Genomic DNA, 27,083 nt, shown 5'->3' with positions numbered 1-27,083 from the left:
ATCTTAACAGTAATAAAATGCTGAGTACATAAACCAGCATCTATTTCCTTATAAATTATGTACTTTATGTACTTCTAATATGTTATGCACTTATACAACAGTTTTTTTAAAAAGTGAAATAAAAATAAATCTAAGATGTGCCCCAGTGGATTCTTTTGTGCCCTTCTTGTGAGCATGTGTATTCCATCTTGGAATACCTGAGGTTGTCTTCAGTTTTACAATTAAGGTTGTTAACAGAAGCACATTTAACTTCTTCATTTTGAGCACTGTTTCTTATGTTTTCTAATTATAGTGTTAGAATATATCTTTTAAGATTCCCTTTTAAGATTGAATTTCATTGTTACAATTTAAAATGCACAGTACTAACCAGCTTTTCAGAAAAGCGTGTAATACATGAAAACATTTTATTTTACAAAATAGCTGTTTCCTGGACTAAGTAGTATTTTGTTAGTGTTCTGAGTGAGGAGATAAATTCACATTTTCTTACTCTTCTGTGACCTCTTTTTTTTTTTCATTCCTTTTTTTTTTTTAAGATTTTATTTGTTGGGGGGAAGAGTATGAAAAGCGGGAGGGACAGAGGGAGAAGCAGACTCCTTGTTGAGCAGGGAGCCCGATGTGGGAATGGATCCCAGGCTGGGATCATGACCTGAGCTGAAGGCAGCCATCTAACTGAGTGAGACACCCAGGCACCCCTTATTTTTTATTCTTAACCTTGTAATTCATATATAATTTGAGGCCTTTAAAACTCTGTAATCACTAGAAAGCCTCTGTATTCTAAACTAAAAACAAATATATACAAATGTAGAGTTTAGAGGAAAATAAACTTTCCCAAAGACATATGCTTTTAGTAGGCAGTCTATTACCAATTCTTATTTCTCTAGTCCTCGGGACGCAGTATCTTTTTTCAGAAAAAGATTCCTTAAGAGAAATTAGAATGAATGTTATTTTTTATCAACAAGTCTTGTTTATCCATGGATCACTGGAATGCATAGTTTAAAAAAGTATTTTGTTTTTTAAGCATTCATCACCACTATTTGTTATGCTATAGAATTTGACAGCTGTGTTCCCCTGCCTTGCCTATTTTGAGTAGGTGTACTTAATTGATAATTAAAGTAGGCCAAAGGCAAGCAGCAAGAGAAAGACTTAAAAAGCACTGAATGGGGGCGCCTGGGTGGCTCAGTGGGTTAAGCCACTGCCTTCGGCTCAGGTCATGATCTCAGGGTCCTGGGATCGAGCCCCGCATCAGGCTCTCTGCTCAGCAGGGAGTCTGCTTCCTCCTCTCACTCTGCCTGCCTCTCTGCCTACTGGTGATCTCTCTGTCAAATAAATAAACAAAATCTTAAAAAAAAAAAAAAAAAAGCACTGAATGTGTATAAACTAGAAAATCTTGAGCACTGATGTGCTCATAACTATTATAATATTTCTTTGGTTAAAACTGCATCAAGTAAGTAAAATTTTGAAATACAAATCAAAGTGATAGTGATGTTGAAGTTTGCCAGTAAGCTTTTCCTTTAAGATGTAAAGTCCTGGAATATCCTGGTACTCAATAAAGGTTAATGTTGTTAGAAACTTATTTTGCTGCTTTCTCTGGATATTTTATGTAAATGGAATTACACGATATGTAGTTTTTTGCTTTTGGCTTCCTTGTGTGTTTTTGAAGTTTATTCATATTGTAGGATGTATCAGTATTTTATTCCTTTTTACTGCTGGATAGTATTCCATGATGGACATTTGGGTAATTTCCCATCTTTGCCAATTATGAGTAAGGCTGCTATGAATATTCATACAAGGCTTTGTGTTTTCATTTCTCTTGGGTAGATTCCTAGGAGTGGAGCCACTAGGTTGTATTGCAAGTTTATGTTTAATAGTTTAAGGAATTGCCAAGCTGTTTTCCAAAGTTGTTGCACCATTTTACATTCTCACCAGCAGTGCGGGAATGTTTCTCAATATCCTCTCTGACACTTATTGTTTTTTTTTATTATGGCAATTTTAGTGGATGTTAGGTAGTATCTCATTGTGGCTTTAATTTGCATTTCCCTAATGACTCAATTGACTTTTAAATTTGCTGGTTATACATGCTGAGTGTTTAGTGTTCCTAAAGGACATAATTTCCCAATAAACCTTTATATATTTTTATACCCTTTGTCTTTGAAAAGCAGTTTTGAAACAGCAGAGATAGTTTTTCAAAGATATAGACCTTGGAATGTTAAAGGCATTATATTTCCAATTTTGCAACTTTATCTAGGTTGAAAATATGTGATTCTGAAGTATGATTTGCTTAAAATAAGCCTCTGTTATTACAGAACTAGTTTAGCTGCATACTTTTATTTGGCACATGCCTACTTTTAGCATTTGTATAGAATTGTTAAGGACTTTTCATCAACTCTAATCACTCTAGAAATTATTGCCCATTGTGTATATGGGTATGCATTTATTTATTTAAAAGAATTATCATCTGAAATTACTCTTGAAATTATGTGTGTAATATTGTATTGTTAGACAATGATAAAATGAGTTGGCTTATTTTTTTGAGTTGGTTTAAACTTAATTTCATAGGGAACGTTTTAGTCTGGATCTCTATATGATCTTTATTAGATAAGAAGTCTTCTAATTTGGACATTAGATTAAATTTCCAGTTTCTTGTTGTGAATCTACCATTCTTCAAGGTAAAATATACTGCATAACCTTCAATAGGGGTTCACTTATATTACAACATGTCCATATACTGGGATTCTTAGCATCCATTAAAAATGATGATACGGTCTTTTTGGCATTAGGAGAGTTGTTATGTGGGGGAAAAGTGATAAACTGAGAATTCCAAAATTAAACAACATATGTCATGTATATGTATATAATATTTCAGTTTTCTTATTAAAAAATGCACATACACAAATACTTTCATTTTCAAAAGGTCTGGAAAGCTATACATAGGTATCTTAGCCATAATTTTATCTTAGGGTGAAATTATAGGTGATTCCATATTATTTATACCACTCGGTATTTCCTGACAATTCATTACAACAACATTTACTTTTATAAATAGAAAAAAAAAAAGAGGGGTTGTAAGAAATAAGGTGATAAAAGTCACAAGCTGTTTAAAACTAATGTTAAATTATTAAACAGAACTTATGCTTAAAAAGACAGATTCTAAATTTAAAAGTCACAAAAGCAAAAGGCTGCATAAAGGCAGAAGGAAGACTGGTGGGCTTGAGAACCCCTGGTCCTTTACTAAAGAAGTAAATTTGCTTAATCCAGCTTGTATGGATTATATCACATGATTTGACAAAATATACATTTTTTTTTATTATGAAGAGTCTTAAATATATTTCAATTAGAAACCAAAATAATTGAAATCCAAGTAGTGATCAGTGAAGCAAACCATCGTTTTGACCTAAAACCAGACAGATTACACATTTTGAACTTCTGTTTGTATGCCAAATAACTTCACCTCTCTCAGGCAATTACCTGCTACCTGTCTGTGTGGTTGCCCCACTGCGGTAGTCACCATGCAACCAGCAGACTTTGCTTTTATCTCTTAGTGTGTATGGAGTTGTGCCAAAGAATATGTAAAGAAATCAGGCAAGAAAATAAACTCTCATTCAGCATTGTTTGAGTGCCATAAAAACCACAAAGAGTGAGGTGGTTTTCAGATTGGAAGTATCAAATTGAAAATAAAAATTCTTTAGATGTGTTCTTACCCTCTCTCAGTAAATGAAAATCTACATGTAAAAACAACAGCAAAAATATAGCTGTGCCTCCTTTTTGTAAAAGTTCTTTTAAAATGGAGAGCTATTTTGTGTGTTTTTGTATCAGTTCTGGTAAAAGAGCGTACTCCTCCCTCTTGGGAATACCCTGGATTTCTCATCACAAGATCGTCAGTAAGTTTCTTTAATCATCTGTTGCACTCATCCCTTCTGTGAATGGGGAACCGTGTCTGCTGTCTGCTCTTAATAAAAGGCAGTTCCTTGTTTGTCCCTGCATCCCTTCTCCTCTGTTCAGTGTGGAATCTCATGTGGACTATGTGCAGTCCTGAACCTCGTCTTATCTTGGGGATTCTTCTCATTGGCACTTAAACCTTGCTTTAGGGCAGTTTTCATCTAAGGTTAGGCTATTGGCATCAGGATTAGCTGGACATTCAGGTTCCTAGATGTAACCCTAGACTGGCTAAATCGGAAAGGGATGGGGGTGGAATTAGGGAATCTGTGTTTTTCACAAGCAGATTAATGTTTAGGAACCTTTCCTGTAAACTGTTCTATCTGAGAAACAAGCCAACCTACATATATCCCTGGGTACTACATGTCCTCTGGGTCTCATTTCTTTACAGAAAGTTTCAGAAAGAGCTCCTTGTACTCATCACTGTATCTTTACTTCTCACATACATGTCTAGCAAGCTTTCCCTTCTTTAGTCATGTACACTATCAGTAAAATGTTTGAGCATAGCCTTATAAATTTTTGTTTATAAATTATATACATGTACTATTATGCCATTATACTGTATCAGGAAACAATGTCAACAGAAGCTAGTGAGTAAATATTTCTAATTCTTAAAAATGTGTTAATATATCATTGACGTGAGGGGTACCTGGGTGGCTCAGTTGGTTAAGTGTCTGCGTTTGGCTCAGATCATGATCCCAGGGCTCTGGAATTGAGCCACATCAGGCTCCCTCTCCCTCTGCCTCTCCTCCTGCTCGTGTTCTTTCGAATAAATAAAATGTTTAACTAAAGATAATCACAGTGTTACACTCAAAAGACCTTCAGAACATAATTTAGGTTGATGAGTAGATTTTTTTTTTAAGATTTTATTTATTCATTTGACAGACAGAGATCACAAGTAGGCAGAGAGGCAGGCAGAGAGAGAGGAGGAAGCAGGCTCCCTGCTAAGCAGAGAGCCCAATGTGGGGCTCGATCTCAGGACCCTGGGATCATGACCTGAGCTGAAGGCAGAGGCTTTAACCCACTGAGCCACCCAGGCGCCCCGATGTTGTTGTTTTTTTTTTTTTTTATATTTTATTTTTAAATAATGTCCACACCCAACTCAGGGCTTGAACTCACAACCCCAAGATCAAGACCTGCATGCTCCACCAACTGAGCCACCCAAGTACTCCCAGTCTTTGTAATCTTTTACAGGTTGAGCGTTTGTTAGTGAAAACTGTATAACATAACCTGTAAAGTGTACCTATAAATTCACTTAGCCAGGTATATATGAATTGCCAAACCTTGTAATACGGTTAAGTAGTATTAAGCGTGAACATGCCAGTTGCTAACTCCCCCTGTACTTTGTGGTCCTTTCTTTCCTCAGGCCAGCTTGCTAGCCACTAATCACCAATACTAAGTGTTCTTATAACTTAATTGCTTTTTTTTGGCAAAAAAAAAAATAGGAGTTCTGATAATTTCTGTACACTTTCCCATAGACCATTTTGTGCTGCTGCTTTAGGTACTCTTAGGCCATTTTGGGACACAGTTACACAACTAAATTTTTTACAATTTGTTTTCTACTAACACTATCAGAAATCTTCAAAAACCTCCATGCTGCCAAATTTAATGTCCTTTTTTTCAGTTCATTTTTACTTAACCCTTCATCATCTTTAACTCAATCATTTCTTGGTTTTTCTTCTACCATAAGTGATTCAGCCACTGACCCAGTTAGTTGCTCACTCAAAATCCACAGATCATTACTAATATATTTTCCTACTTTTCCAGCTGCCCCCTGACTCCACAGTTCCGTCACCCAAGACTTCCTGATCCTATTTCCTAAGTTCTTTTTATTCACTTTACTCCTACTAAAGCCACCAGCTCTTTCAGAGTTCTGCAGTAGGCCCCCCTTGGATCATCTGTAACCTCCTTTCTCAAGATTCAGCTAGAGTGATATTCTGAAGATGTAAATCTGATGGTTTTACTCCCTTGCTTAAGTCTTTAATTGGTTCCCATTACAATGGAGGTAGACCAGAAAGATAGCAGCTTATCAACTCCATTTCATCTTCAGCGTTCTCCACCATTCTCCCCTTGGTTCTCCATGCTCTCAACACCCAGATTTTTCTCTGATCCTACATAATTTCCTGAACATATCCCCACAAACACACTCCCCAGCTACCTATATGCCATCCAATAGGATTTGCCTTTTCCCTTTCCTGTTAGCTTCTTATCCTTATTACTTAACCACAAATACAAGAAATACCATTTTTTCAGGGAGTTCTAGGTTCAGAACCCTGTTATACAGTGTCACTATCGTCTATATTTGCTTACTCTTCTTATACCTGTTTTAAATTGACTAACTTACCATTATATCCCCAGTACCTAGCAAATAATAAAGACGCATTAAATATTTGAGTAAGTGAACACTGTTGTACCAGTGTTAGTTTCTATATCGATAGACTACTTTGTGAGGATAATATCCTTGACTGTTTTGGTCTCCATTATTTTTCCAGTATGTAACATATACACAGATTTGTACACAAATACTTGTTGACTTAATATGGTGGTTTTGTCATTATTTAATACCTTTCCTCTCTCTTAGACAATAAAGTGATGTCTGTCTTAGGCACCCATCCCCAGTGCTTTAAAAAGTCCTGGATAATAAGAGACTCTTAATGCCACAAAACAAACTGAGAGGGGCTGGGGGAGGTGGGTAGGGAGAAGGTGGTGGGGTTATGGACATTGGGGAGGGTATGTGCTATGGTGAGTGCTGTTAAGTGTGTAAACCTGGCGATTCACAAACCTGTACCCCTGGGCTAATAATACATTATAAGTTTATTAAAAAATTAAAAAAAAAAGTCCTGGGTAATGTCAGGGAGTATTTGAGAATGGTTTTTATTTTTTAAATTAATCTATGTCTTCCTTTTAATATACATATTTAAATCAGTTCATATTTACCATAATTGTTAATATGTTTGAATTTATTTCTGACGTCTTATTTTGTGTTACCTGTGTCCTTGCTTTTGTTTTTTCCTTTTTTCTATCTTTGTTTTATATTGAGAGCAGTTTTCTTTCACTATTTTCTCTTTAGAAGTTAGAAAGTTAAATATCTTCTTTTTTTAGTCCTCTATTATTGCCCTTAAATTTTTTTTTTAAGATTTTATTTATTCTTTTGACCGAGATCACAAGTAGGCAGAGAGGCAGGCAGAGAGAAAAGAAGGGAAGCAGGCTCCCCACTGAGCAGAGAGCCCGATGTGGGACTCGACCCCAGGACCCTGAGATCATGACCTGAGCCGAAGGCAGAGGCTTTAACCCACTGAGCCACCCATGCTCCCCTATTGCCCTTAAATTTTTAATACAAATATTTACTTTTATTTTTTTTTAATTTTTTTATTTATTTACCAGAGAGGGAGAGATCACAAGTTGGCAGAGAGGCAGGCAGAGAGAGAGGGGGAAGCAAGTTCCCCACCAGGCAGAGAGCCCGATATAGGGCTCGATCCCAGGACCCTGAGATCAAGAGGATCCAGGTGCTCCAACTTTTATATTTTTTTAATAACATAACAAGACAGGAACCTCAGAAAGCTTTAACTCTTTCTGCTCCCTTCCCTGATACCTTCTTTGTGAGAAACTTTGAGATTTTGCTTTTCAATTATTATTTGTAATCATGATGAACTTAGGTTTTACTAGTTTATTTTTTTAACTCCTCCAGCTTTTATTTATATCAATTTCTACTCCTGGGTGTTCTGTTTATTTACTTTGATTATATTGTATTTTGAGGGGACAATAACTTCTCTAAGAATTCTTTTAGATAAGATTTGTGAGTGGTATACTTTCTATACTGCTACATATCAGAAAACGTATTTATTCTGCCCTCCTGTGTGATTAGCTTGGCTGGGTAGGAATCCTATATTCCCAGTCATTTTCCCTCAGATTTTCAAAGAATTTGCTTCATTGTTTCCAATGACATATCTGATACATAAAAGGCTTTGGGATTTTATTTTTCTACTTAACTGTTGCGAAATGTCACTATTAATACGCTTTTTTATTCTTCCATTCATACTGACTCTTTCTTCAGCTCTCAGAAATTGGATTCCATTGTTTCTTTGAGAAGTTTTTCTTTTCTTCTGTTTCTGCTCTACTTTCTAGACTTCTGTTAACTGGATTTGGAAACTTAGATTTATCTTCAGTGTCTATTTGGGTTTTTTGTGCCACATTCTCAGAAAATGTCTTGGCTCAGTCTTCTAATTGATTACGTTTTAACTATGTTAATTCTACTGTTTGACAGAATGTGTACTTTCTTATTTCAGTGTTTAAATTTTTAATTTCCAAGATCCATAGTTGTCTTTCTCTGAGTACAGTATACTGTCAAATCTCTGAAGATAGACTTGCTGCTGTGGCCACAGGGTTAGTTCTTCTGATGTTGATTCTAGTGTATCTTTGAAACAGTACAGGTTGTTGCAGATCAGTGAGTCTGAGAGCTCCTGATAGCCTGTCAATGTGGCATCTGCTTCTAACAACCATGGGGAGGGGTAGGACATGCTACAAGATGGGCTGTACCAGAAGCCACTGTTCTGAGCTTGGATTTTTCTCTTTCCTTTTGGGACTAAGCAGCCTCTCTCACTTCTCAGAAGCATGTTCTTTGTTGAGAAGGAATGATGAGGTGGGGACAGGGGTAGATGTCTAGCTATTCCTCCTGCAGAGCCCAGCCAGTATCACTAATGTTTGTTCCAAGGCCCTTTTCTGTTCTGGATCCTGTGGCTCCTCTCTCCTTGGGATTGTTTTGAAAACTTTTTTTTAGTTTGTATAACCACTCCTTTGGGGGGTCATATTGCCATGGTTTTTTCCTTTAGTCCATTTGTATCTGTTTTTCCTCTTAGGAATTTCTCAAAATTCTGAGCCTTGAAGAGTATTCCTCCTTTACTAATGCTATATGGAGTTTTGTTTTTTTGTTTTTTTTTAAATTATGTTACTTGCAGGGATTTGAACTGGAAGGGCTGTCAGATGCATTGCTTAGAGCACTGTCTTTTTTTTTTTTTTTTTCTTTTTTAAGATTTATTTAGAGAACACATGTGCACGTGAGTGGGGGCAGGGGCTGCAGGGGAGGAAGAGAAAAGCCTCATGCAGACTCCCTGCTGAGCATGGATCGTGACTCAGGGCTGAATCCCAGGACTCTATGACCATGACCTGAGCCAAAATCAGGAGTTGGCCACTTAACCGACTGGACCACCCAGGCAACCCTCAGAGCACTATGTTGATCCAAACTTGTAATCAAGAATCTAGCATACCTCTGTTTAAATATATCCTCAATAATATATTCTGAGAAAAAGAATAGATATATCTTCGACTGTGACAAAGATATGGGTATCTCCTAAGACTAATATTATATAGGCTTTGAGTATTATATTTTAGTAAATCCATAGTTCCTCTTTATGAAATCATAGAACCACCATTTTTGATTATGTGTTATTTTTGTAGCATACAGAGAAAAGCTAACCAGTATTTTTTTTTCTATTAGGTTACTACTGATTCAGTCATTCTAAAAGTTCTCCAGTCCAACATTCAGCATGTGCTGGTCTATGAGAACCTTGCTCTCCAGGAGAAAGCACTGGCTTGTATTCCAGTCCAAGAACTAAAAAGGAGATCTCAAGAAAAGTTATCTAGAGCTAGAAAATTGGATAAAGGTAGTAGCTTTATATAACCATTCATTGCTAAATATACATCTGTTGCTAAAGAGAAACACTGAAATGCTGCCTTTTGCTGTATACATCATAAAATTCTAACCTATTTCTATTCTGATTTTTAAGATGTATAACAGTGGTAAAGTATTACTGTGTGTACCTCATAGACACATCATTAACACATCTTTTTTTTTTTTAAACCTCAGTATATGTTTGCAGCTTAATCATTGGTATATGAATTTCTTTAGGCATAATATAATTTAAGTCTGTGGAACATATGATAGTATTATTAGTGAATTTTAATGTGAATTAGAAACCACATTGAGGATTAATCCAAATGATTAGACCGTTGATTCATTTCGGATAATAAAGAGATAGTATTTATGGGTATATGATAGGGTTCTTCCTCACCCACTGCTGTCTGCTGCCTGGGAATAAATTGAACTCTGGCACTTTACTGTGCATCACTAAGCAAGTAATTTGATCTCTACGCCTCAGTTTCTTCATTTGAAAATAGGGTGATTTTTTTAAATAAATAAAATAGTACATGTAAATGCCTCAGAACGATACCTACCACATTCATCAACCAACAATATTTGTGTGTTATCATTAATAGTCTTAAGATTTTAGTTGGTAGGTTTTTCCAGTGTTAGCATTTTTACTTTGAGTTTTTATGTGATTAGCTTTTATCTAAGTTGTTTCTTAATACTGTATTTTCTAGGGGATTATATAATTTCTCTGATGGTTACCTTAGTTTGCAATAAAGGTTTTAACTGTGTCTACCTTCAAAAACACTATTCTACTTCATGTATAATGCAGACACCTTTTAACAGAATCATCCCAGTTCTTCCCTCCCATCCTTGCAATATTGCAGTCATATGCTGTAATCACCCAATACATTGCTCTTATTATGATTTAAAGAAGTTACTTTTTAGGCCAAGAATAAGAAAATAAAAGATTCTCTTTTACCTTCATATATTCCTTTTCTGACACTTCTTTTTCATAGATCCAAGTTTCTGATCTATATCATTTTCCCTCTTCCTAAAGAATTTCTTTTAATACTTCTTTCAGAGCAGATCTGCTAGAGATGAATTTCCTCAATTTTTCATTGCCTGAGAAACCCTTAATTTTTTCTTCACTTTTGAAGAAAATATCACTGGGATATAGAATTCTAGGTTTGTGAGGTTTTCTTTCAACAGTACTTTAAATGTTTTACCTTCCGGTCCTCTTGCCTCCATTGTTTATGACAAGAAGTCTGTTATAATCCTCATCCTTATTCCTGTCTAGGTAAGGTTTTCCCCATTTCCCCCAGCTCACTCCCATCCCCAGCTTTATTCAAGATTTTCTCTGTCTTTGGTTTTCTACAGTTTGAATATGATGTGTCTAGGTGTAGTTTCTTGGTTGGTGTTTTCTAAGCATCCGAGGTCTGTGGTTTGGAACCTTACTAATTTTGGAAAATTCGTGGCCATTATTGCTTCAAATATTTCTTTTGTTTCTTTCTCTCTTTTCCTTCTGGTATTCCAAAATGAAGGAATCCTATTTTACTTTTATCTGTCTCTGCCTCAGTTTCCCACAGTTCTTAGATGTTCTGGTCCATTTTGAGATTCTCCTGTGGTTCTTGGATGTTCTGTGCTCTTTTCCTTTTTTCTTTCTCTTTTTTCTTTCTCTTTCTCTCTCTTTTTTTTTTTTTTTTTTTTTGTCTTTGATTTTCAGTTTGGGAAGTTTCTGTTAACCTACCTTCAAGCTCACTGACTCTGTCCTTGGCTGTGTCCCATCTACTGATGAGCCCATGAAAGGCATTCTGTTACAGTGTTTTTGATTTCTAGCATTTCCTCTAATTTTTTTTGAAGTTTCTAAACAGACAAAAAAAAAAAAATCTATTTACATTATCCATCTGTTCCTGCATGTTGTTTTTACTTTTTTCATGAGAGCACCTAATAAATAGTTATTTTAAATTCTTTGTTTTTTAATTCCAAAATCTGGGTGGTTCTGATACTTGCTTTATCACTTCAGACTGATTTTTCTTGCCTTTTAATACATCTTGTATTTGTTTGTTATTAGACATGATGTATTGGTTAGTAGGAGCTGAGGTGAATAAGCCCTTTATATAAGGTCTTACGTCCATTTAACAAGGAGTTGGGTTATATTTAATGTTAGCAGTCGGTGTCAGAAACTTCAGACTTCCTCTGGTATTCTTGTCTCCCTTGTTGTTTCTAAAAAACTCCTCCTTAGATACAGTCTGCATCTTTTAGTAGATTCCATTGTTTTTACACCAGAGCCTTTTTGGTGTAGTGGTAAGGCAAGGGGGAGTAGACGCCCCCTGTAATCTGATGATTAAATCTCAGTGCTTTAGTGGGCCTGTAACCTCAGACCTGTGACCTTACCAAGTCTTTCTTAACTTTTTCCTCCCATAGATGAGATAGGAAGGCTACAGGTGGCTAGGGTCAGGGAAGTTCCCTTTCCCCACTTAATTGTAAAGCCTTAATTGTAAAGAAGGCTCTGGGCATACTTCGCAATTCTTTTTTTTTTTTTTTTTTTAAGATTTTATTTATTTATTTGACAGACAGAGATCATAAGTAGGCAGAGAGGCAGGCAGAGGGAGAGGGGGAAGCAGGCTCCCCGCTGAGCAGAGAGCCCGATACGGGGCTTGATCCCAAGGCCCTAAGACCATGACCTCAGCCGAAGGCAGAGGCTTAACTCACTGAACCACCCATGCGCCCCATACTTTGCAGTTCTTAATCTTCTCTTCTTCTCAGAGCTATGAGGGGATCTTTTTTGGTTCTTCACCAAGAAAACCTGGTAGGATTGTTGGAAGGAAAGCCCACAAAAGTGTAAGGAACCCCTCCCAAGATTGTGTTTCTTACTAAAGCTTGTCCATATTCAGACTCCAGCAGTTTGTCAAAATTATCATTTAAGTGTTTCTACCAATTAATGGCTCCAGTGGCTTCCGTTCCATATAGCAGATGACTGGTTGTGATTTCATGTATTTGGCTGAGATTCTCTGTATTTGTCTGTCTCTCCAGATTTCAGGGTGACAGTTTGCCCTGTGAACTCTAAGGAGCTCAAGAACAGTCAATGATTTTGGTTTGTTCAGTTTTTTGTTGTCGTAATGATGGGAATGACAACTCTAAGCTCTTTACATGTCAGAAGTAAAACCGCGGGGCGCCTGGGTGGCTCAGTGGATTAAGCCGCTGCCTTCGGCTCAGGTCATGATCTCAGGGTCCTGGGATCGAGCCCCACATTGGGCTCTCTGCTCTGCAGGAAGCCTGCTTCCTCCTCTCTCTCTGCCTGCCTCTCTGCCTACTTGTGATCTCTCTCTCTGTCAAATAAATAAATAAAATCTTTAAAAAAAAAAAAAAAAAGAAGTAAAACCGGAAGTCTCTCTGAGGGATTAACTATGAGTCTCTTTTCCATTTTTTAATCATTTAATCACTCCTCACATATCTCATTTAGGAATTTTGGTGCCTATTGTATTTTGGTAGTTTTGTTTTTATTATATTATACTGTGTCATTTTCTTGTATTTGAAAACCATTCTGGGCCTGAGACTTAATTCAACAACATTGTTGTGAGACCTTGAGACAACTCTTCATCTTCTTGAATTAACAGTTTTTTGTAATTTATGAAGTAAGAATGCTTATTAATATGTGATCACAAAGACCCTGTTCACATTAAAGTACTGTGCTCCTTTAGATAATCCCTGACATAAATGCCTGTTTAACAGGTACTTACCAGAGCATGTTTTATGTGTGACTCATTTGGCTGAGCCCCACAGAGGAGACACAGCAGTGTCCCTGTCGACATTTGCCTGGCATTTTTTCTCTCTAATTATAAAGATAATACATGGCTTTTTTGTAGAAAATTTAGAAAATGGGGGTAAGATAAGCCATCTATAATTTCACATCATAGTGCGACATGAGACTTGTCTATATATTCTTTCACACTTAAAATTTAAGAGCACTATACTGCAGCTTTAAGTAGGAAAGAAAGAATATATCAGGTTGGTAGAATGGTATTGTGAAAATCAGTAGAAGATTGAGTTTTTGGGTTTTTTTTTTTTTTTTTTTTTTAAGGTTATAAAGGATGACTTGGAATAATAACCTGAGCTGCCACAGGAATTACTAAGGCAGAGATCAGGGTATTGTATTGTTCCAAATGTAGTGAACAGCATGTATGGAGGCAGAAAAGTTATATTCTATGTGGGGAACAATGAGTAATAAAATCTGGCCATGTGTAGTGTAAGAAGTGGGTAAAAGAGTAGTGAGAGATCAAGTAGGCTGAGATCATATTTTGGTTGACATTGAATTTCAGGCAGAGAAATATATACTGAATTTATCTTACATTTTTAGTCTTTCCAAAAAGAACTAGAGATAAAATGGAACAAAGAATATTTTCGACAAAGTTTTGAAATAGAAAATAAGGACCAAAGAAATTAGGAGGATGTACATGTCTTAGTGGTAAAGCTAACATTACAATGTTAGTATGATTGAACATGAAGCAAAAAGGTTATGTAGTCTGTTCATTAGCAAGGAGGAAATAAAGCCATTGCTCAGGGAAGTCAAGTATTCTTGATTACTTAATTCAGCTGCATTAACCATCGAAGCTTTAAGCACATGAGTGACCTCAGAGGTGTGCTTAATTGACCTAGCTATAACTTGTAAGATGAACAAGAATAAGAGAGTGCAAGGAGAGAAGAGTGGAAACACAGTAGTAATAGAATTTCCAAAAGAGGAATTAGGGTGAACAGGGTATTGTGACAGCCGGGGAAAAAAATGGATGTGAGTTACTGGGGTGTTAGAATGCATGTTGTTTGCAGTTGCTGAGTACGTTTGATGTGACAAGGCACTGTGTATGCCTAAGGAAAATGTCAAGGAGGACTGTCCGGTTTTGAATTCAGACAACCAGAAGATTAGAGGAGTCAATAGGAAGAGTCTTTGAAGGGAAATGCTTTAAAGTACCTGCTGGCCATTATCTGGACCAGGTGAAAATGTAGGCCTGGAGTACACTTCAGGGTGATAGGTGAATCTGTGCAAGTAAAGGAGATTTCCCAGAATGAAAAGACAAGGGGGAAAGGAGAGATTGCAAAGATTCTAGAAAACAGGTCAGTACTAGCCACATATAGGTATTTATATTTAAATTAAGCTTTAAAAAATCGAAAGTCCAGTTCTCTAGCTACAGTCAACACATTTTAAGTACACATTAACCACAAGTGACTAGTGGCCTTGCATTTTTAAAAAGATTACTCTGCTTTAAGCACTTGTTGGAGAAGAAGGGTGGCAGTGCTTTATTTCTAAAGTTCATTTGTAATCTAATACAGACTTTCATATTATATGAGAAAAACTAAACTCTCCCTGCCATTCGGTCCTATACCTCTTCTGTAAGTAACAGCTATTACCGTGTGATATGTTCCTTTTCATACCTTCTCCTATGTATTTACACGCATAGTTACCTGCAAAAATAGTTTCAGTTGTGTGGCTTTACATAAAATTTATCATCCCATGTATCTTCAGTTTCTTGGTGTTTTTCAGTTACTAACTTGTCTTAGAAACCTTTTGAACCCTCCATAGCGTTCTGTAGTATGCACATACTCATGTTTATACAGTTCCCTGTTGCTGGACATTGAGACTGTTTACCATTTTTCTCTATTCTGAATGCTCCTGCAGTGAGAATTCTTGTAAAGCATGCCTTGTGGTGTATATGCACGAGTGTTTCTCTGAGATAAATATAAAAGTATCAGGGGTGTGTGACGTAACACTGTAAAGGATCCTGTCAAACAAATTGTCTTTCAGTTTACAACAGAAGTATCCGAGAGTACTTATTTCTACTTAATGAAATTATTGGACTTCTTTTATAGACTTTAAACATTTCAAATGGGTTTGCTAATATTCTTACCAAGTTATAGAAGCTCTTTATATATTCTGGATACTTTGTTAGATATATTACATTTTTTTTTCTCCCAGTGTTGTTTTCTGTTGTTTTTTTTTTTTAAGATTTTATTTATTTATTTGACAGACACAACAAGAGAGGGAACACAAGCTGGGGGCAGTGGCAGAGGGAGAAGCAGGCTTCCTGCTGAGCAGGGAGCCTGATGCTGAGCTTGATCCCAGGACTCTGGGATCATGACCTGAGCTGAAGGCAAATGCCCCTCTCCTGGTGTTCTTTAATTTTATTTAGTGTACCTTTTGAAATTCATAAGCTATAACTTTTAATTTAAGAAAGTTTATTCTTTCCCATTACTGATTTCACAGTCTACATCTTGCTGAAGAAGGCCCTTCCCTACCACAGTCATTAACATATTCTTTTGTGACTTCTGTTACCTTTATAGTATTCCTTCTGTCAATATAGAATTTATATATTGTCCCCAAATCATTTATTGAACAGTCCATCTTCTTAGAACTACTTTGAAAGGCTAACTTTATTAGATAGTATGTATTACTCAGAAATCTTTTAGGAATCAGGGCACCTCAGTGACTCAGTGGGTTAAGCCTCTGCCTTCGGCTAAGGTCATGTTCTCAGGGTCCTGGTATCAAGACGTGCATCGGGCTCTGCTCAGCAGGGAGCCTGCTCCCCCCCATCTCTCTCTGCCTGCCTCTCTGTCTACTTGTCATCTCTCTCCTCTCTGTCAAAGAAATAAATAAAATCATTTAAAAAAAAAAGATCTTTTGGGCATCATTCTTTGGTTTCAGTGATCTGCTTTTTGTTTTTCACTAATATCACAGTACTGTAATTATTAAAATTTTGTAATGTGTTTTGACATTACTAAATGAATTTATTATATTCTTAGCCAAATTTTATGAAAAATTATTTTATAAATTCTTAAATAATTTTTTTAATTAAATACTTTTTAAATTATCTTGTAATTGGGTTTACATTACAGGTTAATTTGTAGAGGAGTAACAACTTTGGAGTATTGTTTTCCCATCCAGGAACATAATATATTTCTAGCCTTTATATTCTCTAGTTTTTTTTCTAATACAGTTTTCTCATTTTGAACTATATCAAACAAATGGAGTATAACTATAGAAATAGAGTATAATGTATCAAACACCTGTGACCAGCATTAAACTTTACTAGATCTTCACATTACACCATATAGTACCTTCATATGTATGTTTTATGATCACTTCTTAATAATAAAACTTGAAAGAGATGAGAACTCGTATATGTGTCTCCTATATATTCTTTTCTCCTCTCCTTCTCCTCTTCTCACAGTCTTGAATATGATTAAGAGACATCTTTTTATTTGACAAATAGGTACAATTTTATATAATATAGGCTGTACTTACTTGCCAGGGTTGTTGTATACTGTGTGGACATTGTTGTGTTTCTGGTGATTTATGGTGAGTATTCACAGATGGATTATATTGTATAGTTGAAACACTGATAGAAAAGCTGATAGGTTGAATTTTTAAGGTGTCTGGAATTCTGTGCTTTCTGCTAGTGATTTTGTTATTGTTTCTTGTTTACTTGTATATATACCTGATAACAAGTTGAATGTAGTCCTTTTTAAATGTTTTAAAATTAAACTGATTTCTTAACCTCCCTGTGTTTCAAGATCAAGTACACATTGACCACAGTTCCCTGAGAGGTTGTTGTGTTCAGTTCACTTGTTAGTGCATGATATTGATTAGCAGTTACAGAGTGGTAAATGCCCTGCCCCTGTAAATGTACAGTATATTTGGTTCACAATATGCTGACAATTCTTGTCTTGCATCATATTTGAGAAAACCTTTTAGATCTTATATTTTCATTTATTTTGGCTCCGTATTCGAGAATAAAGTATGTGTGCATATTTTTAGTTTTTGTCAGCTTTAGATCTTACTTGGCTCTGTTTTAACTTCTCAGGTACTAATGTAAGTGATGAGGATTTTCTTCTGCTGGAGCTTTTACACTGGTTTAAGGAAGAATTTTTTCAGTGGGTGAATGACATTTTGTGCAGCAAATGTGGTGGCCAGACTAAGTCTAGAGGTGAATCACTGTTCCCCAATGATGATGAGATGAAGTGGGGTGCAAACAGAGTAGAAGATCATTACTGCAGTGCATGCCAGTTCAGCAATCGATTCCCAAGGTGGGTGTCCATGGGACAGTAAAGTTAGATTCCATTATTCCTTAATGGAATGGTAGAAAAGAATTTTTGTTGGATGAACTCTTCAATTATTAGAAATACATTGCTCTAGGACAAACGTCAGCAAGCTGTGGCTGACAGGCTAAACCCAGCCCACATCCTATTTTTATAAAGTTTTATTGGAACACATTTATGCTGATTTATGTATTTATGATCTATAACTCTTTACATTCCAGTGGCAGGGTTGAATACTGGCAGCAGAGGCCATATGGCCTGCAAAGTCTAAAGTAATTACTGCCTTTTTATAGGAAACATTTGTTTATTCTTGCTCTGGAATATAAATTGAGTATAGTCTTAGCACTTATAATGCTGTAACTTTTGTATTAATCTTTTAATTATATAACTTTAACTTTCTGATAACTTTAATAATGATTGATAGCACATAAAAATAACACTAGCAAAATTAATAATAATACTGATAAATTGTGACACTAAAGACAATGCTGTACTTAAAATAATTATCAGATGTTAATATGGAAGGTAGAAGTATAATACCATCTTACTATTTTCTTTTTAACAACAGAATTTTGTTTTAATAGGTGCCTCCCCTGCTCAACCTAACATATCCTCATTACCTAAATTTTAAACTAAAGAAGTTTGAACTTTTCAGTTAACTTTTTTCATCCTTTAATTCACAAGCCTCTTACCAGTATTTTGTTAAATTGACAATACTTACAAATGTTGATTGTATCACTGGTCAGGAAAAGATACCAAGTATTTGAAATCCCTAATTTTTGGAACTTAGGGACTCAGTTGTGTCCTAACTAGGAACCAGCCCTGTGGAATATACAGAATCTAATATCTACGAATGACATAGAATTAATTCAGGTTATTTCTTCAGTCAGCATACATTTGCACAGGCACTTTGCAAAGATTGGAAGGTAAAAAATAATAATTAAATCTCTTTCCTCATAAGCTTTTCTAGGCCGTTAGATATAAACTGATAATGCAGTGTGGAGGGGCACAGGCTAACAAAGATATTTACTATTTTCCTTTCTACTTGTTTGCTTGTTCGCTGTTAATTTGTTAAATGTTAACTTGTTTAACTATGTATAGAGTTGGGATGATGAACACTATTAATTCTAGGCTAAGCTGATCATTCAACTGATACAACTAGTGTATAGAAGAGGCATAGGATGCTCTAATTCTTTGGTTATTACTTCTTCATATAAATATACATCTTTTTTCAATTATTTAACTACTTAATTTTAAATTCATTTAATTTAGCTAGTTTAAACAACAGTGTCTACTTAAGACAAACTTGTCATTGTCAAGCCAGTTTATTCATGTAACGGCTTCCTTCCACAAGCTCATGGCCAGCATCTCTACTCAGCTAGGGCCCATTTCTTGTTTAGCTTTATCAACCAAGATCCTTCTCAACACAGTATGCAAAGTTTGGTATTCTCCAGTTTTATGATAATTTTATAATTGGAGTACCTTTTTAAAACATTGTTGCAAACATCTTTCAAAAAACAACTTCCAAATTAGCAAGCACCTTTAAGGAGTTAAGAAGGAAAAAAAAAATTCAATCAAAAATATCATTAGAGGGATGCCTAGGTGGCTCAGTTGGTGTGAGTGTCTTCCTTTGGCTCAAGTCATGATCCCAGGATCCTGGGATCACGTCCTTAACGGGGCTCCTTCCTTAGCAGGGAGCCTGCTTCTCCCTCTGCCTGCTGCTCCCCCTGCTTGTGTGCTTGCTCACTTGCTTTCTCTCTCTCTGACAAATAAAGTCTTAAAAAAAAAAATCATTAGACAGAAAAGTAGTATTTTAAGTAGAATTGAGTTCAACTTAGTTTTAAAAATTTTTATTAAGTTGTTTACCTTTTAAATGCATGAGCTAATTATACCATTTATTAGAATAATATCAATGCTTTAAGCAGATTTTCTAGAGAATCTCTGCCTATCCAAATCTAATCTGCCCTTCAAGGCACAGTTTAAATAAAAGCTGTCCTTCCAACCACTCTCACATAACACTCAATCTGACCTAGTGTATGGTTTTGTCACATTCTGCCATGTATTAGTTTTTGTGTTAATTTCTTCTTCCTCTAAGGCTTGTAAACTCCTTGAAGGCTGTACCACTGTTTAAACATTTTCATTAAAGCTTCTATTAACATAATTAACAAAAGTAACAAAAAATTCTGTTAACAATCATATATTCTTGGCTCTAAATCACTGTCTAAGAATGTGAAATGAAACTAATATAATATTGTATGTCAAATATATTTCAATTAAAAATAATTTTTTAAAAATGTAAAATAACATGGAGCACTGGGTGTTGTGCAAAAACAATGAATACTGTTACGCTGGAAAAAATAAATTTTTAAAAAATGTAAAATAAGAAATATTACTATTTAGCACAGAGGTAATAAAAAATGTTTAAAATTCTTGATTTTGTTAATGAATCAAAGCTTTTTTATGATTATTTTAAAACAGATATAATAACCCTGAGAAACTTTTGGAAACAAGATGTGGACGGTGTGGCGAGTGGGCCAATTGTTTTACACTGTGCTGCCGAGCCTTAGGGTTTGAAGCTCGCTATGTTTGGGATTACACAGGTACAAAACATGGTGTGAGCAGAGCAGTAGGACTGTGCAGACTTCAAGATTGGGTTTACAGTCTGGGCTCATCATTTTCTGTTACTTTCTGGCCTTGTCATTCTGAGTTCCCATTTGCCGTCTATAAAATAACAATAATACCAACCTCAAGTTTTTTGTGGGAAATCTCAAGATTTTTGTAGTACACTTATATTTTGCTGGGCGCTTTAAACATGACAATATAAAAATTCTCTTATAAACAGTTTACCATGACACTTTAAATAATGCTTTTTCTGTATGAATAATAACATGTAATATGCTCTAGAAATCTTTGTTTTGATAGCAATTAGTGTAAAAGGTGTAGTAATCTTAAATCTCAGTATCCAAAAAAAGTAATAAAAACCGTGTGAAATTTTTATTGTCCTTATTTAGAAATGACTCTTCTCATCTACATATTTAAAAGTTGTTTCCCTTGTCAGAATTTTACTTGTGTTTCTGTTGTTTTTTAGGATAAAATGAAACCTTCACTTAAGAATTACTGTTCTCTTAGTTCTCTTACAATCAAATATAGAACATCAATAACCAGAGATCCTTTGTTAGACCTCCTACCGGTTTGGGCCTTATCGGGCAAGAGAGACGCAGTTTCAAAAGTGTCATTAGCTCCTTCATATTAGCAAAGACTGAGTCTGATGTTTTTGATGCCGTTGTTCAATATGGTCACCTTTTTAGAGTTAGAGGTCACATTATTTTTAATTAAGCTTAAACTGACTGCATTATAGGACATAGTCCAAAAACATTTTTAAGGACTTCAAAGAGACAAAAAAATTTAAACAAGTATGCCAGCGTCTTGTGTGCCACAAAATGCTCAGACCTATTAACTAAAATTTAGACCCTTACAAATTCTTCTGTGATCCTTATCTTGAGTTTGTGGATAGTTGTTGGAAATCATTCTGGTTTTATAAACTTAACTTTTATTTCCTTTCTTTCTGTTGCTCACTTGTCTCTTGAGTAGACCATGTCTGGACAGAAGTCTATTCTCCTTCTCAGCAGCGGTGGCTGCACTGTGACGCCTGTGAAGATGTCTGTGATAAGCCACTCCTTTATGAAATTGGGTGGGGCAAGAAGCTTTCCTATGTCATTGCATTTTCTAAGGATGAGGTAAGGCATAAGCGAAAAAATTATATTCTAAGAATGAAATATTTCTTTCAGACTTTTGAAGGTATAATTGACATACAAGAATCAGCTTATTTTGAAAATAAATAATTTAATCAATTTTGTCATTTGTATACACCCATGAAATTACCTTTATAGTTAAGATAGTGAACTTACTCACTATCCCTGTAAGTTTTCTTATCTCCTTTGTTATCCCTCCTTCTTACCACTCTCTAGGCAACCATGCATCTGCTTTCTTTCACTATATATGAATCTGCATTTCCAGAGTTTTATATAAAATGGAACCATACAGTGTATGTTCTTTTTGGTGAGCGTGGTCTGGTTTCTTTTACTCAGCATAATAATTTTGAGAGTCATCCATGTTATTCTTATGTATCAATAATTTATTACTTTGGGACACCTGGGTGGTTCAGTCAGTTAAGCATCTGCTTTGGAGTCAAGTCATAATCTCAGGGTCCTGGGATCGAGCCCCGTGTCCACCTCCCTGCTCAGTGGGGAGCCTGCTTCTCCCCTTCTCACTCCCCTTCACCTCCCTAACTCATGTTCCCTCTTGCTCACACCACTCCGTGTCTCTCAAAATAAATTTTAAAAGTCGTAAAAAAAATTACTGTTTTAATTGCTGAATATTCCATTGTATGCATGCACCATAGTTTGTTTATCCATTCACCTATTGATGGGCATTTGGGTAATTTCCAGTTTTTTACTATTTCAAATAAAGTTGCTGTAAACACTTAGGCAGAAGTCTTTATAGCGCCATATGCTGTCTTTTCTCTTTGGTAAATGCCTAGAAGTAGAATGACTGGATCATATGGTAGGTGTATGTTTAACTTTTGAAGCACCTGCTAAACTTAAAAAAAAAAAAAAAAAAAACTGCTTAACTTCTTTCCAAAGTCATATGCTATTTCATATTCTCACCAGCTAGTATGTGAGAGTTTCCAGTTTCTCTATATGCTTGCTAACTTCTATATCTTTAGTATGGTCATCTGGTTTTGTTTTGTTTTTTTGTTGTCGTTTTGTTTTTTAATTTTAACCTTCTTAATAGATGTGAGGTGGTATCTCATTGTGGTTTTCATTTGCATTTCGCTAATGACATAATACTGAGTATCTTCTTATGTGCTTATTTGCCATGCATAGTCTTCTTTGCCCATTTTTTTTAAATTGGATTGTTCATTTCTTTGTTGTTGAATTTTGAGAATTCTTCATATATTCTGCATACAAGTCATTTTTCAGGTAGATGCTTTGCAAAGATTTTCTCCTTGTTATTGTCTTTTCATTCTGTCAGTGACTATCGAAGAGACATAATTGATAACATCCAGTTAATCAATTTGTTCTTTCAGGGATTGTGCTTTTTTTCTTTTTTAAATGAGGTATAACAGACATGTAGTTGCATGTGTACAACATAATGATTCAGTATTTGTATACATGGTGAAATGATGGGTTGTGCTTTTTGACGTATCTAAGAAATTGTTGCGTAGCCCAAGCCACAATGATTTTATCCTGTGTTTTCTTTTTTTTTTTTTTTTGAAGATTTTATTTTTTCATCTGACACACAGAGAGAGATCACAAGTAGGCAGAGAGGCAGGCAGTGAGAGAAGGGGAAGCAGGCTCCCCGCTGAGCAGAGAGCCCGATGCAGGGCTCAGTCCCAGGACCCCAAGACCATGACCCGAGGCGAGGGCAGAGGCTTAACCCACTGAGCCACCCAGGCACCCTATCCTGTGTTTTCTTTTGGAAGTTTTATATTTTCAGTTTTACATTTGGGTCTGTCATCCATTTTGAGTTAATTTTTGTATACAGTCCACTGTGTGCATAGAAATTCATTGTTTTCCTTTAGAATAACAAGTTATCCTAGCATCCTTTGTTGAAAAGGTTCTCTTTTTTCCATTAAATTGTCCTTGTAGCTGTCACAAATTAGTTCTTTAATGTAAATTTAATACAATAAAAATGGAACAGGGTTTTATTTGTCTAATTTTATGAAATCAACTTTGTAAATAAGTTTTAAAAAACTAAATGTTCTGGAAATCTCATTTTATCACAGGCTTTCCTGAAAGTGTACCTCTTAGAAAAATAAAGAAAAATAAATAAAAAGCATATTCTTTTTTTTTAATAGGTTTTAAAATTTAAATGAAGGATAGCATTTAAAAAATCTATTTAAGAATTATATACATTCTAGGTAGTTAGCAAATTAAGATTGATGGTTGTATTCTTGTTAAATACTGTATTCTGTAATTTGAGGTGGTTGATGTCACTTGGCGATATTCTTGTAAACATGATGAGGTAATCTCCAGAAGAACTGAGGTTAAAGAAGAATTACTTCGAGAAACTATTAATGGACTTAATAAACAGGTATGAGCACTTGGCATTTTTGAGAGGACATTTAAAATTTTTATAGAATCAGGAATGGCCAGTTTTTAACCCATTGAAACTCTGAGAGTAGCAGCATTATTTTGCAAGCAAAAATATTCTAATATGTTAAATGGTTTTTTGTTCATTGAAAACTTTGAGGTCTTATTTTAAATATCATGGCTTTTTTGTGTATTCAGTTATCATAACATCTCTTTCCAAAGTTTAGTGAAACAAAATTTCAGTGTATGTAATACTAGACCTAAAAAGTATATTTTTATTTTTCAAAGAAATTGTGTCTTGAATATAATTATATTCATTTCTCTAAGAATGGAAATTTTTGAAATAAGGCACAGGAAATTGTTAACAGTGACTCTTCTGGAAAAAGGCACTAGAGGTTCAAAAAGGAAGATTCCATTTTTATTTTATATCCCTTTGGTAGTATTGAAATTTTTTACTATTATACATGTGTGGGGTTTTTTTATGATTTAAAAGCCAAACCACTAATTTTGCTTCTGGCAAGCAGTTAGAATAGGGCAGATCCCCTTAACCCAGTGATTGAGTTTCAAGGTGAAGTGTCTTTGGGACTGTTTGGAATTTCACCTTCTAATGTACGGCCCTTGAGCCTCTCACCTTGAAAGGCTTTGAACTCCAGCTTGTTTAGTCTGCCGTACTGTGATAATGTAAAAATTTGCTGTGTTTTTCAGCACGTAAAATACCATTTCATGGTTGCTTTCTCACCCTCTTTGGGTCAGACCAGTTAATAATTGGCAAATGCCTGGAAGGAAAGTGGAGTATGTTCAGTTGACCACAATTCATTTCTTTCTTTGGGATCTTAGCTTGTTTAGCTCTGGTTACCTTGGTAGCTTTCTGTTGTATTTAAACAGGTGTTTGTATATGTGTGCCTGCATATAATGTTTTGCCCAGCTTTTGTACCTTTCCTTGGTAGGACACTTGGTCTGACATAGCTAGTCTGTCATAGCTGGAAGCAGAAGTTGCTACCTCCATTTTAAAATTTAGAACAATAAAGGTCATAAAGAGTTGGCTATGGATGTCAAATTATTTCTTTACACAAAATTTGTAAAATTATTTTAAGTTTTCCACAGTGTCTTACATACCAGGTAACTACATGTGGACAAAAAGTTGGTTATGTCTTTCAAGATCCCATTAAAATACAAATGTTTTATGTATATTCTTACTTAGAGGTGGACCTCTACATTTCCCTAATCTTAATGACTTCTTTTAAAATATGAATTACAGAGGCAAATATCTCTGTCAGAAAACAGAAGAAAAGAACTTCTCCAGAGGATTATTGTGGAGCTTGTTGAATTTATATCTCCCAAAACCCCTAAACCTGGAGACCTTGGTGGAAGAATATCTGGGTCAGTGGCTTGGAGAGTAGCCCGTGGTGAAATGGGTCTAGAGGTATTTAATTCTAATCTTCTCTGTTGCTTCCAGTACTGTGCTCTTTGCTTATAGAAAAATGCATTGGGCATGATCTTTTTTTTTTTTTTAAGATTTTATTTATTCATTTGACAGAGCACAAGCAAGGGGAGCTGCACGCAGAGGGAGAGGGAGAGGGAGAAACAGGCTCTCTGCTGAGCAGGGAGCCTAATGCAGGGCTCTATCCAAGGACCCTGGGATCATGACCTGAGCCAAAGGCAGACACTTAACTGGCTGAGCCACCCAGGTGCCCCAGGCCACGACCTTCCAATGAACTTTTTAGAGTAATTATTGAAAAACACAAACATTTGAAAGAACCAGTAATTGATTGGCATAGTATATCCACATGCAGTAGTTAGCAAGGCATTTTAAAATAACATCTTTCTATGTTAGTTTTCAGTAGAGTGTAACTGTTACTGAAGTACGTACAGAAAAATTCACAAATTATAAATGTAGAGCTTACCAGATTTTCATATTGAGCACCCACATAACCACCAACCAGCCTGAGGAATAGACCACCAGAATCCGAGGAATAACCATCCATTCCCTTCCAGTCACTTCTGCCACCACTAAGAATAACTATCATCGTGGTTTCTAACATCATAGATTAGTATTGCCTGTTATTGTGCTTTATGTAACTGGAATTGTACCATACATACTCATGTGAATCTTTTTTTCTCAACATTATTTTATGAAATTCAAACTTGTTGCTGCGTTTTTGGTTTTTTTTTTTTTTTTGTTACTGCTTTTTTATGGTACGTTTATTCTCATTGCTCTATAATATTCCATTGTATAAATGTAATTTATCCATGCCACCTTTGGTGGATATTTGGGCTTAAAAATCGTACTGCTGTAGACGATTTATACACATTTTAGGTGAATGTATTTATCCGTTTGAGTTAGGTATATACCTAGGAGTGGAATTGCTAGGTGGTCAAGTAGGAGCTAGGAGTGTGTTCAGCCTTGGTGGATACTGCCAAGCAGCTTTCCCCAGTGGTTTTGCCAGTTTACACTTTCACCAGCAGCGTATGCGAATTTCCCACATCTTTGCCTGTAGTTGGTATTGTCTTTTTCATTTTAGTAGCCCTGATAGTATGTAGTGGTATTACATTATGATTTTACTTTGCATTTTGGCGATGACTAATGAAGTTGAATGCCTGTTCTTTAAATTTTAGATATCCTCTTTTGGGAAATGCCTGTTCAAGTTTTTCAAAATAAGATTTTATACATTTTAGAGAAACTTGTTTACCTGTTTTCATATATATATGTACACACACACACATACATACACACACATATACTACAGTGAGAAAAATAATGGACTCTGGATAATTCAGTGGATGAAAGTGTTTATTTCTTATATACTTATTATATACATCTCATATTAGCTAGAAATTATCATCTCTGGTGTGATTACTATTGTCAAATTTATATTAAGACATTATGTCTTGATTAATGACCCAAAATTAAATAATGAACAGAGGAAATATGCCTATATTAGGGGCTAGGTGAAAAACAATATGCTCTGTAATGGATATTAAGGAAGTACAGTAGACCTGTCCCTTGCCCTTAGGGAATTCAAAGTCAATCACCACTGAGTATTTTATATAAATGTCTAAGAAGATATGTAATGAAAAATGCTTACATGGAAAATAACCCATCACTGTATCATATCAGAATTCCAAATAAATTTAGAGTTTTATATCTACTTTTTCTAAATTTGCCATTGTTGCAGCTCATTTGCCAATAAAAGAATATGTCCAAAATGGGTGAATTATCCCCAGTAAACTTTATGTTTGCTTTTTAATTTATTTCATCATCTTTAGGAGGCAGTTGAAAGTGTTGGTTCAGCCACAGAATTACAAGATCTAAATTCAAC

The 27,083-nt window shown here is 35.4% G+C and overlaps 1 protein-coding gene across 1 annotated transcript in view; it reads left to right on the top strand.

The window, feature by feature from the left end:
* Positions 1-27,083, top strand: part of NGLY1 (N-glycanase 1) — a 58,344-nt gene that overhangs the window by 18,234 nt on the left and 13,027 nt on the right. Inside the window, exons 4-9 of the mRNA XM_046003055.1 lie at positions 9,428-9,593; positions 17,434-17,656; positions 20,147-20,268; positions 21,260-21,405; positions 23,654-23,764; positions 25,022-25,186. Of these exons, the coding sequence (XP_045859011.1) occupies positions 9,428-9,593; positions 17,434-17,656; positions 20,147-20,268; positions 21,260-21,405; positions 23,654-23,764; positions 25,022-25,186 (933 nt within the window). The remainder of the gene's footprint in view (positions 1-9,427; positions 9,594-17,433; positions 17,657-20,146; positions 20,269-21,259; positions 21,406-23,653; positions 23,765-25,021; positions 25,187-27,083) is intronic.

The sequence above is a fragment of the Meles meles genome, chromosome 4 (assembly GCF_922984935.1).
Source record: "Meles meles chromosome 4, mMelMel3.1 paternal haplotype, whole genome shotgun sequence".
NCBI classification, from domain to species: Eukaryota; Metazoa; Chordata; class Mammalia; order Carnivora; family Mustelidae; genus Meles; species Meles meles.
The sequence above is the reverse complement of the archived record's forward strand: the minus strand, read 5'-3'. Positions and strand labels throughout refer to the sequence as shown.